The sequence below is a fragment of the Dermochelys coriacea genome, chromosome 2 (assembly GCF_009764565.3).
Source record: "Dermochelys coriacea isolate rDerCor1 chromosome 2, rDerCor1.pri.v4, whole genome shotgun sequence".
Taxonomy (NCBI): Eukaryota; Metazoa; Chordata; order Testudines; family Dermochelyidae; genus Dermochelys; species Dermochelys coriacea.
In genome coordinates, this window is record NC_050069.1 from 242,093,983 (window position 1) to 242,111,266 (window position 17,284).

At 49.1% G+C, this 17,284-nt stretch overlaps 1 protein-coding gene across 1 annotated transcript in view; it reads left to right on the forward strand.

Moving 5' to 3' along the window:
* The window catches only part of CCDC7 (coiled-coil domain containing 7), a 294,105-nt gene that overhangs the window by 246,610 nt on the left and 30,211 nt on the right, over nucleotides 1-17,284 (forward strand). Inside the window, 2 exon segments of the mRNA XM_043507137.1 lie at nucleotides 6,127-6,165; nucleotides 7,181-7,322. Coding sequence (XP_043363072.1) covers nucleotides 6,127-6,165; nucleotides 7,181-7,322 — 181 coding nt within the window.

Consider the following 17,284-nt stretch of genomic DNA (forward strand, 5'->3'; position numbering starts at 1 on the left):
TTCCATAGTTCCTGCATCTGTAAGGATGTCGGAGGGACAACCTACCCTGACAAAAATGTCTGATAGTGCCTGGCACACACTTTTGGCCCAGGTGTTGCTTAGAGCTACTGCTTCTGGCCGTTGGTGGCAAAATCTATGAAAGTCAGTATGTACTGCTTTCCTCTGGGTGTCTTTTTCAGAAAAAGACCCAGAATATCCACACTACTCGCTGAAATGGAACCTCAATGATAGGGAGTGGCTATAGAGGGGCTTTGACCTGGTCTTCGGGTTTTCCCACTCTTTGGCATACCTCACAAGACTGGACATAGGTAGAAACATCCTTGCCCATTCCCTCCCAGTGGAATGACCTCCCCAAATGGTCTTTGGTCCTGTTCACCCCAGCATGGCCGCTAGGATGATCGTGGGCTAATCTTAAGAGCTTTACCCAGTACTTAGTTGGAACTACCAACTGTGTCTGAGGATGGCAGTCTTCCTGGTGTCCATCAGAAAGAGTTTCCTTGTATAAAAGTCCTCTTTCTACAACAAGCCTGGATCGATTAGAAGAGCTGAGAGGTGGTGGATTGCTCTGGAGGCTTTCATCTGCTTCCTGTTTGGTCTGGAACCGTTCCCTTGATGCTGGAGACATCAGTTCCTCACTGGATTGTGGACCTAGTCTTGGTCCCTCTGGAAGTGATGTAGCGGATGGGGCTGTTTTCCGTTGACTGTGAACCGCTCTCCTCTGGTGCACTATGTTGGGGTTCAGGCTCTGGCTGAGCCTCTTGTGCCAGTCCATGTTCAGTGGGGCCCTCTGGTGTTGGGGTTGGAAGCACTGGATTCAGTGCTGGCAATGGGTCTAGTGCTGGTTGTTCCACCAGTTCCGATTCTGGGACTGGCTCTGTCTGGGTCTCTGGGACTGGATCCACTACTGCTGTTGCAAACATTGACATGGGGTCCAGTTCCATCACCTCTGATGGATCCTGGTAGAAGTCTCTGGAAGAGAGCTGGTGTGACAGCTTGCTTAGCCTGCTGCGGGTGACCATTCCCACCCTCTTGGCTAACTTCACATGATTGGCCAAGTCTTCCCCCAACAGCATGGGGATGGGATAATTATCATAGACTGCAAAAGTCCACATTCCTGACCAGCCCTTGTATTGGACTGGCAACTTGGCTGTAGGCAAGTCAAGAGTTTGACTTGAGGGTTGAATCATCAGTTGTACCTCTGGGTCAATTAAATTGGGGTTCACTAAGGAAGCATGGATAGCCAACACTTGTGCTTCAGTGTCCCTCCATGCTGTAACCTTCTTCCTGCCCACGCTCACAGTTTTCCTCTGCTCTGAGGGTATCTGGGAGGCATCTGGGCCTGAGGACCTTTGGTGGGACCCTGGTGCAATGAAATGTAATCTGTTGGGGTTCTTGGGGCTGTTGGCTTTTACATGCCCCGGCTTGTTACCTTTAAAACATTGCCCAGCAGACTGGTCACTGGGGTGAGGTGGGTTGCTGGAGAATGGTGTGGTGGGACGATAAGGTGTCTGGAGTGTTCCTTGGGGTGTAGTTGGGGCCTTGGGCTGCCCCCAGTAGTAGGGTGTAGTCTGAGGGTGTCCCTTCTGGTATCTGCTCAAACTGCGACCAGGGTTGTTCCTCTCTCCTGCCTCCTCCCGTTTTGTTCCAGTTTGCCCCTCCTCTCTGGCGGTCCGGGACTGCTGGTATTGATCAGCATAAGAAGCAAGACTTCCTGCTGAGTCCATTTTCTTATCCCATAAACACTGTCTTGTATCATCCTTGGACATATTCAGGAATTGTTCCTGAGTCATCAAATCACACTCTCCTTCAAAGCTAGTTACACCCCTTCCTTTGACCCATTTATCTAACAGATCCTTCATCTGGTTTATATACGCCACATTACATAGTCCAGGCCCTCTCTTAAGGGCTCTAAATTTTACTCCGCAAGTTTCAGGTGTACCTTGAAATTGCTTTAAAACCAAATCTTTGAATTTATTATAGTCAGAAGCCTCTTCAATAGGCATCTTATTGAATATGTCCAGAGCTCTTCGTCAATTTTGCGACCAATGTGGTCATCTTGTGAGCTTCAGGAATTTGGTGGAGTGTGCACAGTCTCTCAAAGATGAGAAAATATTCAGCAATATCACTGGATTCATCATACTGTGGACATAGTCTCTCCCATTTGTGGATTGTTGGGGAAGGATTGTTAGGGTCATTCAGTATATTCTGCTGAGCCTTTGCCTTCTCTATCTCCAGTGCATGCTTCCTCTCTTTTTCCCTCTCCTCCATTTCTTTTTCTTTTGCCTTCATAGCTCTCTTGTGGGCAGTCTCCTGGGCTTTCTTTGTCTCTATAGCTCTCTGGGGGGCAGCCTACTGGGCTTTCGCTGCCTCCTTATCGAGTCATTTTAATTCAACCAGTCTCCGGTGTTACTTTTCTTTCTCTTCTGCTTCCAGTCTGGCTATCTTCAGTTTCTGTTGGGCATTGCTTTTTGTCATCTTAGCCTCTCTGTTTTTAACCTAGCTATACCCGAGAGGTGCCAGCAAGGTTACCTTAGCTTCTTAACCCTTTACAGGTGAAAGGATTTTGCTTCTGGCCAGGAGGGATTTTATAGCACTCTATACAGAAAGGTGGTTACCTTTCTATTTATATTTATGACAGTCATAAAGATGAGGAGAGGTTTCATACTCTAGATGTTAGAATAGCTTTTTTATGTAGAACAGACTAAATCTTTTAGGTCTTCATCACAACTGTTCATTGTATTTGCAGGCAGAATGTAGGGCTGGCTCATATCCACTCAAAGAATCTTGTGTTAGATATCCAGTTGTATTTGATTATGTTACCAATTGGCTAACGTGAAGCCTCTGGATAGAACACTGGGTCATTTGACTAGATCCCAAGCAGCCTCTGTGGCCTTTCTGGCTCATATTTGACATTTGCCAAGTGACAATCTGGTCATCATGTCATACGTTTGCCTCTTCCTACATTATCTCTCAACTGCCTAGAGATGATGCTAAATTTGGACAAGTAGTCCTCTAACCCTGGTCAAATAGACTCTGAGCCTACCTCCATTTTGGACTACTTGTGAGTCATCTACAGTGGACTGGACATATGCAATCACTCAAAGAAGAAAAAATGGTTATTAAACTTCCTGTAACTGGTGTCCTTTGAGATGTGTTGCACATGTCTGTTCTATGACTTACCCTCCCTCCCCTCTCTAGCTGAATCTTTCTGGTAGGAAGCAACTGAGAGTGGATCAGGGATGGCTCTTTATGCTTGCATGCAGTGTGTGAGGCAGCAGAGGGTGCTCATGCTGCCCTGATTGGTACTGCTAAGAGAAAAACTTTCTAAGGACTGTGCACTGGAGCAAACATACACGTATAATGGAATGGACATGTGCAACACATTGTGAAGAACAAAAGTTACAGAAAGATTAGTAACTATTTTTTCTCAGGGAGATATGCAGAACATATACCTGCAGACTTCTTGTCAGTCTCCCGGCTCACCCGCTTTCCAGATTCCTCCCTTCTTTCTCTCAGGGGTTTATCCCAGGAATTGTTGAAGGATATTGCTCAGCATCAGCTTTTAAGGGGCAGCAAAAGTCTTAACTTCTCATGAGAGAATCTCTCCTCTAGATCCTTTAAAGAGAAGGAGAAATCTCTAAAGTTGGGAGATACCTAATGCTCTCAGCTAAGCTTCCCAGAACTAAGCACAAATGAGGTCTAACTTCACAGGTGCTTATGTTTTTAGAAAATGAAAAACCAGTCTCTCTCTTCCTGCAAAGTTGAAGAAGAATTGTATAATGATCAGTGCAGAGAGCACCTCCACCAGTAGGTGGTGCTATATCTTTATCTTAGTATCAAAATGTAAGAACGTAATACTATCATAGAATATCAGGGTTTGAAGGGACCTCAGGAGGTCATCTAGTCCAACCCCCTGCTCAAAGCAGGACCAATCGCCAAATTTTACCCCAGCTCCTAAATGGCCTTCTCAAGGATTGAACTCACAACCCTGGGTTTAGCAGGCCAATGCTCAAACCACATTATGTTGTTGTCTTGGTTGGGAGGGGCTAGGAGGAAGTTAAATCCTACCTGCGCTGCAGTTGTTACTTAGTGTTCGAATAAATCCTTCATTTTCATTAAATGAGAATTGTGTAATTCTTCCTCATCTAGTTTATGAAGGTGTAATTAATGTGGAGTAAGATTATCTCCACCCTAAGGACTAGATGGATTATTCTGCCTAAGGTTTAGACTGCTGCAGCCTCCTTAGTAAAGTGCATACCCTACTAGCTGAAGTAGTATTCCTGTCAAACCCAGACAGGAGAATAACATCAGTTTGATTAAACTTGGATAGAACAGTCTCAGCACTGAGAGTACTGGCTGCAGTATGGGATATAATTATTAGCATGCAAAACAAAACAATTCTTACATAAAATCTGCTTGAACTAGATTTTCCTAGCAGTTTTTTTGGGACTGATGCTTCACCTGACTGATTTGGTGTACAGTCAAAACTTTCAAAGACGTGTCTAGAGGGCAACTATGGCTACACTTGAAGAAATTAGAATTGCAGGCTAACCTTCCAAATATCAGATAACTTTCCAAATATTTTTTTGCTAAGCTTTTTGGGCAGCATAGAGTCAAAGCAGGAATTGAGGCTTTAGGCCAGGGAATATCTCTCTCCCTCCCAGGCCCATCTTTACCCATATGCAAACTATGCAGCTGCGTAGGGCACCAGGAAATTTGGGACACCAAATTGCGCCAAATTTCCTGGTGCCCTACGCAGCTGCGTGCTGCTCCAGCGGCCAGCCCGATCCTCTGGCCAGCTGAGCCCGCCAGGAAAGCTGCCCCTGCTCCGCCCTTGCCCTGCCTCTTCCCCAAAGTCCCCATCCCACCCCTGCCCCACCTCTTCCCACCCCTGCTCCACCCCACCCCAGCCCCGCCCCGACTCCACCCCTTCCCCTGAGCTACGTCCTGGGGGACTGCACTCACCGAGCAGCGGGAAGTAGAATGACCCAGCTCCAGCCACTCTGCACTGCCAGTGAGTGGTGGGGGGCGGTTCCCCCATACCCCACAAGTCTGGGAGCCACGGGAGCAGAGCGGAGCAGTTTGGGGCTGGGTCACTCCATTTCCCACCCCCCATGAGTGCAGGGTTGGGCCCGCTCTGCAATCACTGAGCAGCAGGAAGTGGAGTGATCTGACCCCAAACTACTCCACTCTGCCAGCTCATGCTGGGGGGTGCGGTTTTCCCCCTGCTCCCCAAACCTGCTACTGCCCCCACAGATCCTGGATGCAGCCCCGTGGAGGCCTGAAACTAAACAGTTTCAAAAGCTTCTCTTGATTTTGGATTTCACAAGTCTGGGGAGATCCCCATGCTCTCTGACAGGCACTTCAGGCTGCGCCATCATCTGGCAGTGAACGACCTCAGAAAATGGGGTCTTGAAAGAATCAGGGACGGATATTCAATAGAATGCACTCATTGTCCCAGGGACAAATTTAAACTTTTCCCAAAGTGAATTAAAATAAATCAACACTATCAACAAGACCTTCATAACATCAGATGAAAGGTGAAATAGTCCATCTCTTACACATTGGAATGATCAAACCAGTTCCTTGATAGATAAATATTTTGGAAAAGGGACAAGATTATTTCTCTTTTTACCACAAAGAATCACATGAAACCCATTTTAGATCTTAGGTCTCTGAAGAACTCCATAAGGAGATCAATATTTGAGGTGGAAATACTGAAATCTATCTTCCCAAAACTTCTGCTGGAGATCTGTGGAAAATATGCTCAGGGACTGTCATTCAGAGATAATTCAGCCTATGCTTCAGAAATATTTTCAATACAGAGTATTCCCACTTGGAATTGTAACTTCAAAGTGAGTATTCACAAATGACACATCAATCCTTTCTTCAAGTAAGCAGGATACCCATCTGCACTTGCCTGGCAACCTTCTCACCTTCTAACACAACTCAGCGGCTATCGTTAAAGGACTTCAGAATTATAGCTTCAACGAAACAAGTGGAAGTGTCAATTACAGCCTTCACATAACTCTGATATCTAAGTTATCATCCAAGACCATCTTTATTTCAGAAGAGTGACAGAAGAAGATAGTGTTTGGTTTGCCCAATATTAAGTAATCAGTACAGATACCAGACTCTGTATAGGGGAACATATCTGGACTCAGGGAGGAGGGTCATGCAGCCCAAGGAAGAGACATGGTGTGTAGCCTGTCTCCTGCTATGGATCAACAAATTCACTTCTCCAATTCCAGCAGATGATTCTTCAGAAACATGTTGTGTATATAATGATTAAGAAGGTAGAAAACTTTCAGCATTGCTTAGAGAAATAGCTTTGTTTGGGCAGAAACTCTTGTCTGTTCTTCAGGATTCTACACTAAGAAGGAAAATCAGGGTCAGCTGGCTCAGCAGGACACATTTGGAACTGAGGGAATCCAGTCTAGAGAGGTTAGTCTTTCAGCACATCACAGGCCAGGATGGAAGCCTATTGATTAACTTATTTGCATCCAAGTCCATCTGGAAAACCAAGAAGTATTATGGGAGGAAAAGGCACTTGAAAGCAGAGGCTTTGGTCCCTTTATCTCAAAAATGTGCTAAAAGGTCTCCTTTTTTTGTCTTTGGCCCCCTAGCCACTGAGACTAAAGATGGTAAAGAAGATTTTAAAAACAGGCCAGAGTGATTATAATAACCTTATCATTAGCCCTCGGGTCTTGGTTCTCAGACCAGATTTAAACTGGAACATCCTCTCACTCTAAACACACATACAAACGCAAAAATAATGCAACAGCGACCTATCCTGAACCATAATCAAGTGCTGTGTATCCCATCAGTGGGGAAGCTGAAAGGAGGATCAGTCACTTGTTCTAAAAGGGTGATAAACCACCATCTAACTTCTTGAAGAAAATTCAGAAACGATGTCTATGTATTCATTAAAAAAACCTTGCCTTTTTAAAATTTAACTTCGCTCTTTACTGTTTTTATATTTATTTTTAAATTGCTTAAAACTTTTGCCCTTTATAGTTTTGCATCTTTTATGTTTTGTCACTCTGACTCTTTGTGCTTGAGATGATCCCCTGATAATATTTTCTAAAAGATAGCTACTGAGCATGTGCTTTAATCATTTCTCAGTATTAAATGTTTTGATGTTTGTAACTACAGTCGCTTAAATATCTATAAATATTTTCTTTCCATTGGGCAACCCATAGGCAGCAAAATGGCACATTTAGAGAAAAAAAGACTCCTGCCAGAAAGACAACCATTAAGTAGTAAGGGTGCACAGCTAGAACATAATCTTTCAGCACTTCTGCCTCAAGACCAAAACACTAGTAGGTAAAAAGTTTATAATTTGTTAAGTTTATTTAGATGACTTTCTGTTTTCACTTCTTTTGGTCACATCATAGAAAATGAAGAAACACTGTAGTTGTGGTGACCATATGGTGTTTGGCAGGTTTTTCTCTTTGGGAGAGAAAGGGGGACCAGTTGCTGCTGGACTAAGAGAAAGTGGAAGGTAATAGGTTCCTAAAGTAGCTACTATTTAATCATAACTTAAAGGCTTTCTATCCTTTCATTGAACATTGGCTTATTCCAAAATATTTCTCTCCAGATAGATAATAGATGCAGTAAGGAATGGAATGGGTAAGGATGGGTAAGGAATGGTGTCTCTAGCCTCTGTTTGTCAAAGGGTGGAGATGGATGGCAGGAGAGCCATCACTGATCATCACCTGTTAGGTTCATTCCATCTGGGGCACCTGGCATTGACCACTGTTGGTAGACAGGATACTGGATGGACCTTTGGTCTGACCAAATATGGCCATTCTTATGTTCTTATGTAGTAAAAAAGGAAATTTTAGTCTTGCAGTTACATAGTAGCAAAATTTTTAAAAAATTTTAAAAGGGTATGGATGGCTCAAAAATACAAGAGAGACAAGGTGGGTGAGGTAATATCTTTTATTGGACTAACTGCAGTTGGTGAAAAAGAGAAGCTTTCAATCTTACACAGAGCTCTTCTTCAGGTCTGGGAAAGGCGCTTAGAGCGTCACACCTTCAACAATGAAAACCTATAGTCAACTATATACACAAGAAACCCTCCAGTCACCACAGTTACCTTCACAGATCCAGTAACCATTCCAAACATACAAAGAAATCTGCTATCTACAGCCAGCCACTCTGAGATCACAGAATATGCTCCAAGGAGAAAATCTGAGATACACCCCTTAATACACTTAAATCAGCCTTCACCAAACAAGGTCACTCCACCAGAGAAGTAGATTGCATTATGGAACAGGCCACCAAATACCCTGAGATAAACATGTTTCAATATAGAAAAAAATGCTCCAACTGCACATCCCTAGTTGTCACCTGCCACCCCACACTGGAATCCATATGTGGTATCATTAAACAATTACAACCCATACTTAATGAGGATCCCATCCTGAAATAAATCTTTCCCAACTCCCTTTTCTGTCCTTCAAACCCCAAAACCTCTCCAAGCTCATTATCAGAAACAAGCTCCCCACAAGCCTGCCAACTCAAAGTGGCACTAGACTTTGCCATAACAACAGAGACAAAACCTCCAGACATATCTCACTGCTGCAATGATCAATACCCATCCCCAACACATCTTTCATGATCCTTGGGTCCAACACATGCCTATCACAACATGTTGTGTACCTCATCCAGTGTACCAAATGCCCAAGTAACAACTGTATGGGTGAAATGAGACCATCACTATGCTCTTGAATGAACTCATAAATAAAAAATGATAGACAAACACAATTACCTATGGGTGAACAGTTTTCACAAAATGATCACTCCATATCTGACCTCTCAGTCCTCATCCTCAAAGGAAATCTGAATAGCACCTTCAAAAGACAAGCCTGGGACTTAAATTCATAACTTTGTTAGACACTAAAAATCAAGGAATCAATAAAGACACTGATTTATGGCTCATTACATATAACATAAGAACATTAGAATGGCCATACTGGAATTTCCAGGATCACCTCTGGAGCCTTTTTTAAAAACCACATTACATTAGTTATCCTCTAGTCATCTGGTACAGAGGCTGATTTAAGTGATAGGTTACATATCACAGTTAGTGAGTGAATACCATCTACTCCTGGTGACTTATTACTGTTTAATTTATCAGTTTGTTTCAAAACCTCCTCTATTGACACCTCAATCTGGAATAGTTCCTCAGATTTGTCACCTAAAAAATGGCTTGAGTGTGGGAGTCTCTTTCACATCCTCTGCAATGAAGACCAATACAAGAATTAATTTAGCTTCTCCACAACAGCCTTGTTTTCCATTAGTGCTCCTTTAGCATCTTGATTGTTCAAGGACCCCACTGATTGTTTGGCAGGCTTCTTGCCCACTTCATCTTGAATAGTCTCTTACAATATGTTAACTTATTAGATCTGTCAAACTATTAAAAAAATTAATCGTGATTAATCACAAGATAAAAAATAATCCTGATTAATTGCAGTTTTAATCACACTCAAACAATAATAGAATATAATTTATTTAAACATTTTTGGATGGCTCCTACATTTTCAAATATATTGATTTCAATTACAACACAGAATACGAAGGGTATAGTACTCACTTTATATTATTTTTTATTACAAATACTTGCACTGTAAAAAAGATCAACAAATGAAATAGTGTTTTTCAATTCACCTCATACTAGGGTGACCAGATGAAAGGGACAAAATATCAGGACCCATGGGGGAAGCAAAAAAAAACAAAACAAAAAAAAACTGGAGCGGCCAAAGCCACAATATCAGGACAAATGGTGTCCCAACCGTGCATCTGTCGGGACAAAGAACTAAAAATTGGGATAGTCCTGATTTTATCGGGACATCTGGTCACCCTACCTCATACAAATACTGTAGTACACTCTTTTTATCGTGAAACTGCAACTTACAAAAGGTAGGTTTTTTTGGTTACATAACTGCACTCAAAAACAAAACAATGCAAATCTTTAGAGCCTAAACCAGGCCCTGTTTAATCGTTAAGACAAACAACTTTGTTTACATTTATGGGAGATAATGCTGCCTGCTTCTTATTTACAATGTCACCTGAAAGTGACAACAGGCATTCACATGGCATTGTTGTAGTCGGAGTTGCAAGGTATTTACATGCCAAATATGCTAAACATTTGTATTCCCCTTTATGCCTTGACCACCATTCCAGAGGACGTTTCCATGCTGATGACAGGTTCTGCTCGATAATGATCCAAAGCAGTGCAGATTGACGCACATTTATTTTCATCGTCTGAGTCAGATGCCACCAATAGAAGATTGATTTTCTTTTTTGGTGGTTTGGGTTCTGTAGTTTCTGCATTGCAGTGTTGCTCTTTTAAGATTTCTGCCAGCATGTTTCACAACTTGTCCCTCTCAGATTTTGGAATGTACTTCAAATTCTAAAACCTCAGGTTGACTGCTGTAGCTGGCTGTAGAAATCTCACATTGGTACGGTGACAAAGTTCCTCCTCTGCCTTGGTGGATTTGCTCACCTCAAAGATTCACAGCAGCCCTCAGTTTGGCCACTTTTGCTAGTGGCTCAAACCTGCCGTTCACTCAGCTAACCTCATCACTGGCCAGCATGGGGAAAAGGAAGGAGAACAATACCCGCAGTCTCGGCTGATCCACCTAGTGGGTTGGGGGATAGGCCAGGGACCTTCCCCTCTGGTGAGACCCACAGTCCAAGTCAACTCCTCTTATATCTACTGGGGGGAGGGGAAGAGGGGAACCCGGGCCCGCCCTCTACTCCGGGTTCCAGGGCCCTGTGGATCACAGCTGTCCACTGTGTTTCTTGTAACAGCTGTGTGACAGCTACAACTCCCTGGGCTACTTCCCCATGGCCTCCTCCCAACACCTTCTTTATCCTCACCACAGGACCTTCCTCTTGATGCCAAATAGCATTTGGACTCCTCAGACCTCCATTAGCACACCCTCTCACTCTCCACTCCTTGCATGCCCCTCACTGATTGAAGTGAAGTCCTTTTTAAACCAGGTGCCCTGATTAGCCTGGCTGTCTTAATTGATTCTAGCAGCTTCTTTTTGGCTCCAGGTGTCCTAATTAGCCTGCCTGCCTTAATTGGTTCCAGCAAGTTCCTGATTGTTCTGGAACTGTCCCTGTTACCTTACCCAGGGAAAAGGGACCTGCTTAACCTGGGACCAAGATTTTTCCCTTTGATCACTCTCCTGCAGCCCTCTGGCCTGGAAGGAAAAGGAGGGAGAGGGCTGTTGCTCCTGCTGTTGGTACTGCTGCTGTTAGGCCCTGGGCTCTCCCTGCTGCTGTTGCTGCTCCCCTGGTTGGGCCAGACACCACCCCGCTTCTCTGCCACCTGGTTGCTGGCCAGCTGCTGGACCCCGCACCCTTGGGTGCTTCTACTGCTCCAACTGCAGCCCCTTGGGGGGGGCTACTGGCCCGCTTCCCAGAGGAGGGAAGTGAGGGACCCCAGCCCCAGCTGTTGCTACTGCAGACACCACCACCACCACCACCTGTGAGGGGTCTTTCTGCCTGCCTGAATCACCACCTGGAGTTCCTGGAGCTGCTGTGGAGTTTACTGCCTAGAGCTTCTGAAGCCCCGAGGAGGAGAAGAAGAGGACCATCTACCACTGGGGGAGCACCTAAAGACTTTGCAGACCACTGTGGAGGGGGCCTTTCGAACCGAGTAACTTTCAAACTGTGCTCTTGTGGTGGGGGTTTTGTGGCGGAGATAGAGGCTCGGGGGGGTGGGCAATGGGGCAGCAGGTGGGGGAGGGGCGGTGGGGTTTTCTGGAGGAGGCCCACCTGTCTTCTCCCCCGCCATCATGAGCAGGGAGGGAAGGGGAGACACCAGAAGGAAGGGGGGAAAGGAGAAGCAGGTCGACTACTCCTCCCCACTAGGCTGCAGGCTGGGGAGGAGGGCGCCAAAAGGGGTGGGCTGGATGGGGGGAAAATGGGCTAGGGGTCAGTTACCAACATAGGGTGGAATTCTGGCTCCTCTAGCTGCACTAGGGGATGGGGGGATACAACAGCATTGGAGGTGCAGTGAAGAGGGTTTAAACTAAAATGGGGAGTAGCACAAGCGCATGGGATGGGGCATGGGCGCAAGGGGCTAAGCAGGCTGGAGGTAAGACAGGGAAACCAAGGGACTAGCTTCAGAGGCTGGAGCGGGGCAAACAAAACAAAGGCTGCAGAGGGAAATGGGCGGGGTAGGCAAACAAACTGAAGCTAGTCAGGGGGGCTGAGGCAAAATGGGGGCAAAGGGAAAATGGAGCAGGTGGCAAGGGGCAAAACTGTGAGGTGAGCAGTCCAGGAGTGGGGTATGTGCGCAAACGTGCACTTGCACAAAGTCAATTTGAGCTGGCTGCTGCTTCTGGCCCAAATGGTGGAAATAGGACGTGGCAAGCCGAGCAAGCAGCTGAGTCCAGAGGAAGGAGCTGAGGCAGATGGTAAACAGCCAGTGGGGGGGTGGAGGGGGCAGCGGTGGGGGGAGGGGGTTGGGGGGAAACGGATGGATCGGGGTGCAGCTCCTGATGCCATGGCTGCCAAACCCACCATGGAGCCTGCGCCCGGCATCGGTGAGAGCCCCCTCCTCACCCCCCGAACCCTTGAGCCTGACCGGGAGGTGCCACCACCCAGCTGCTTGGCTTCTGGAGCCCAGACTCTCACCTCTGCCGCTGCCCATGTCCCTGATCCCGGCCCTGTCCCTATCCCCTCCACCTCCTGCAATGTTAGTGCTGCTCCTGGGGCTGTCTCCTTCCCTTTTCCAGCAAATGACTCCCAGGAAGCGGCCTTTGTGTTTCCCTGTCCCGATCCACTAGGGGCTGCTATCTTCCCTCCACCATCCCCTATTGCCCCAGGGTTCGAGGCGGGCCGCGTGGTGCCAGCCCATTGGGCGCCATGTCGGGGGACAGCACCTTGCCTGCCCATCTCGGTGGGCCACGGGGCTGTGCCAGGGCCCCTGTCAGGGGATGACCAGGAGTCAGTAATCCTACCCCCCCCCATCTGTTGCAAGAGGAGCTACGGGAGTTTTTAGAAGACATTCGTGGCTCCTGCAACAAGGTACAGCTTGCTCTCCAGCGATGGGGGGACTTTCCTCAGATCCTCTGGGCCGCAAGGGCCCTTATGGAGGAGGGTAAAAGGACTGGAAAGCTGGCCGTTGCAGCCTACTAATGGGTCTGCGGCTTCCGTGACTCGTTGCTCACCTACGGGGTAGTCATGGTTTGCTGCATGGCCCAATGGGAGCCACGAGCATCCCTGCCGACGAGGATCCCCCCCCAGCCCTCCTCATGGCACCACTCATCATCGCAACATTGAACACCCGCGGCTGTAGGATGGGTCTCTGCAGGTCCCAGGTGCTCTCCTTCCTTCGGGAGGGGGGTACTCTGCAGGAGTCCCATATGGATCCGGCCACTGAAGACAGATGGCGGCTAGACTGCGGGGACAGGGTCTACTTTGGCCATCTCGCAGTTCGTACAGTTGGAGTGGCGACCCTGTTCTCCCCCGACCTATGGCCTGAGGTGCTGGGGGTCACCGAGGCTGTGCCGGGCAGCCTGCTGCACCTCCGGGTCCATATGGAGCGGCTTGTGGTCAACCATGTTAACGTCTATGCCCCGACATCAGGCCCAGAGAGGCTGCAATTCTATCAGCAGGCATCTGCCTTCCTCTGCACCTTGGAACCTCACGAGTGCCTGGTCCTGGGCGGGGACTTTAACAACACCCTCAAGGAGCGGGACTGCTTGGGGACCGAGCAGTGCCCAGCCTCCAGGGACGTCCTCTGGGAGATGGTCGAACATCACTCCCTGGTGGATACCTGGTGTGACCACCACCCGGATGACATTTTGACGTTCACCTTTGTCTGGGTGGAGGCCCATCGGTCGCTACACTCCCGGTTGGACCGCATTTATTTATCATGCTTCCACCTTTCGCAGGTCCACTCCTCCAGCATCTGGCCGGCCCCATTCTCTGATCATCATCTAGCCACCGTGATGGCCTCTCTCTGCGTGGAGAGGCTGGGGTCAGCCTATTGGCATTTCAACAACAGCTTGTTGGAGGACGCGGGCTTCGTGGTGTCCTTCCGGGAGTTCTGGCTCTTCTGCTGTGACTACACCTGGGGCGCCAACCGATGGAGGGATGCGGCGATAGAGCAGTTGGAACGGGAGGTCTTAGAGCTGGAGAGGCGTCTGGCTGCCAGCCCTGAGGATCCGCCCCTCTGCAGAGTGTGCTGGGAGAAGCAGGAGGAGCTCCGGGCCCTGGAAGATCATCGGGCCTGGGGCGCCTTTGTTCAATCCCACAACCATCTCCTTCTGGAGATGGATCTCGGCTCCTACTTCTACGCCCTGGAGAAAAGGGGGCCAAGAAACACGTTACCTGCCTTCTGGCGGAGGACGGCATCCCCCTCACAGATCTAGTGGAGATGTGCGGGAGGGCGAGAGCCTTCTGCGCAAGCCTTTTCTCCCCGGATCCAACCAATCCTAATGCTTGCAGAGTGCTCTGGGAAGAGCTCCCTACGGTCAGTGCGGGCGACCGAGACCAGCTAGAGCTGCCTCTCACTCTGGCTGAGTTCTCGGAAGCCCTCTGCCGCATGCCCACCAATAAATCTCCGGGCATGGACGGGCTGACTGTGGAGTTCTACCGCGTGTTCTGGGATGTCCTCGGCCCAGATGTAGTCACCGTCTGGGCCAAGTCTTTGCAGAGTGGAGTCCTCGCTCTTTCGTGTAGGCGAGCCGTGCGCGCTTTACTGCCGAAGAAGGGGGACCTCTGCAATTTATGAAATTGGCATCCCATCTCTCTTCAGCATGGACTACAAAGTTGTAGCAAAAGCCATCTCGCTGCAGCTAGGGTCCGTGCTGGTGGACATGGTCCACCCATTCCAGACCTACACCGTCCTGGGCCGCAGTATCCTTGACAACCTGTATCTGGTCCGGGACCTCTTGGAACTTGGGTGTAAGGATGCTCTGTCATTCGCCATCCTGTCCTTGGATCAGGAGAAGGTGTTCGACAGGGTGGACCACAGATACCTCTTGAGCACTCTGTGAGCGTTTGGCTTCGGATGCCAGTTTGTGGGTTTTCTTCAGGTGCTGCATGCCTCCGCAGAGTGTCTGGTCAGGCTCAACTGGACCCTGACCGAGCTGGTCAGCTTCAGGCGAGGAGTACGGAAGGGGTGCCCCCTCTGGGGCCAGCTGTTCGCTCTGGCAATTGAGCCCTTCCTCTGTCTCCTCCGCAGGAGGTTAACAGGGTTGGTGCTGCGGGAGCCGGAACTGCGGCTGGTCCTGTCAGCATACACCGATGACGTGCTCCTCGTGGTCCAGGACCCGTACGACTTGGCGCGTGTGGAGGCTTGCCTGGCCATCTGTTTGGCAGCCTCCTCCGTGTGGGTCAACTGGGTCAAGAGCTCTGGCCTGGTGGTCAGGGACGGCTGGCAGGCAAGCTCCCTTCCACCTGCGCTTCAGGCCATCCGGTGGAGCGTGGGTCCACTGCTCTATCTTTGCATTTACCTTTCTGCCATGCATCCCTCTCCACCAGAGAACTGACACGATTTATTGGGCAGGGCAATAGAGCGGCTCCGGAAACGGACAGTACTCCAGTGCCTCTCCCTTCAAGGGAGAGCGCTGGTGCTTAATCAACTAGTCTTGTCCATGTTCTGGTATCAGTTCAACACCCTGGTACTGGCCCCGGGTTTCCTGGCCAACTTCCTACATTGATTCTGGAGTTCTTTTGGTCAGGACTGCACTGGGTCCCTGCAGGGATTCTCCATCTACCCTGGAGGAGGGAGGGCAGGGCCTGAAGTATCTGCACACTCAGGTCCATGTCTTCTGCCTCCAAGCCCTGCGGCTTTATGGTGCAGGTAGTCTGGCGTGGAGCATACTGGCGCACGCCTTCCTGCGCCGCTTCCGAGGGCTCCGATACGACCAGCAGCTCCTTTATCTCCATCCAAGAGGTCTTCCGCAAGACCTCTCCGGGCTGCTGGTCTTCTACTTCTAATATTTTATTACATTTTGGTTGCACTTTTCCCCTCACCTTCTTATCTATGCACTCCCTGTCCATGGCTCCACAAAGTCACGGGATCTCCTGGTCAACCTCCTCCTGGCCCTAGCTAAAATGGCCATCTATAAAACCAGAGTGAGGAGGTTGGCTGATGGAGTCTCCAGTGACTGTGGGGCCTATTTCCGATACTCCATCCGTTCACGTATCCGGGCAGAATTCCTCTGGGCGGCGTCCACTGACTCCCTTGACGCCTTTGAGGAGTAATGGGCGCTGTCCGAGGTTCTCTGCTTGGTGTCCCCATCCAGTTCCCTTCGTTTGACCCTTTGACCACACTCCTGTACCTGTTATTTCATTAGTTGTCCCCTGTATTTATTTGGTGTCCAGGTCCTGTGGATCCCCCTCCCGGATCCCAATAGAATCACCCTCCTGTAGCCCTCTGGCCTGGAGGGAGGGAGGGAGAGGGCTGCTGCTTCTGCTAGACCCTGGGCTCTTCCTGCTGCTGCTGTTGCTGCTCCCCACTGGCTGGGCCAGAACCACCCCCTCCTTCTCTGCTACCTGGCTGCTGGTCGGCTGCTGGACCCCGCCCTCACCCTCAGTGGCTGCTACTGCTCCAACTACAGCCCCTTGGGGGGGCTTCTGGCCTGCTCCCCAGAGGAGGGGAGTGAGGGACCCCAGCCCTAGCCGTTGCTGCTGCAGACACCATCACCACCACCACCTGGGAGGGGTCCTTTCTGCCTGCCTGGACCACCGGACTGCCACCTGGAGTTGCTGGAGCTGCTGCTGCGGAGCTTGCTGCCTAGGAGCTGCTGGAGCCTCAGGGAGGAGGACGAAGAGGACCATCTACCAGTGCGGGACCGTGCAAAGGCTTTGCAGGCCACCATGGCAAGGGCTTTCTAACCCTGGACTAAGTAACATTCAACTCTTGCTCTTTTGGTGGGGGTTTTGACTGTGTTTGTGGGGACATGGGGGTGTGGTGTGGAGCCTGCCCCCCGATCCACCTGTGCCCCCCCACCATCACTGCCCTCTCCACCACCCCCACTGGCTGTTTACCATCTGCCTCAGCTCCTTCCTCTGGACTCAGCTGCTTGTTTGGCTTGCCAGGCCCTGTTTCCACCATTTGGGCCAGAAGCAGCAGCCAGCCTAAACAGACTCTTTTGTATAAGTGCACATGGGCGCACGTGCCCCCCTTGGACTGCCCACCCCACAGCTTTGCTCTTGCTACCTGCCCAATTTGCCCCTTGCAGCCTTTTCCCCTCCTCTTTGCCCCAGCCCCCCTTACTAGCTTCAGTTTGTTTGCCAACACCAC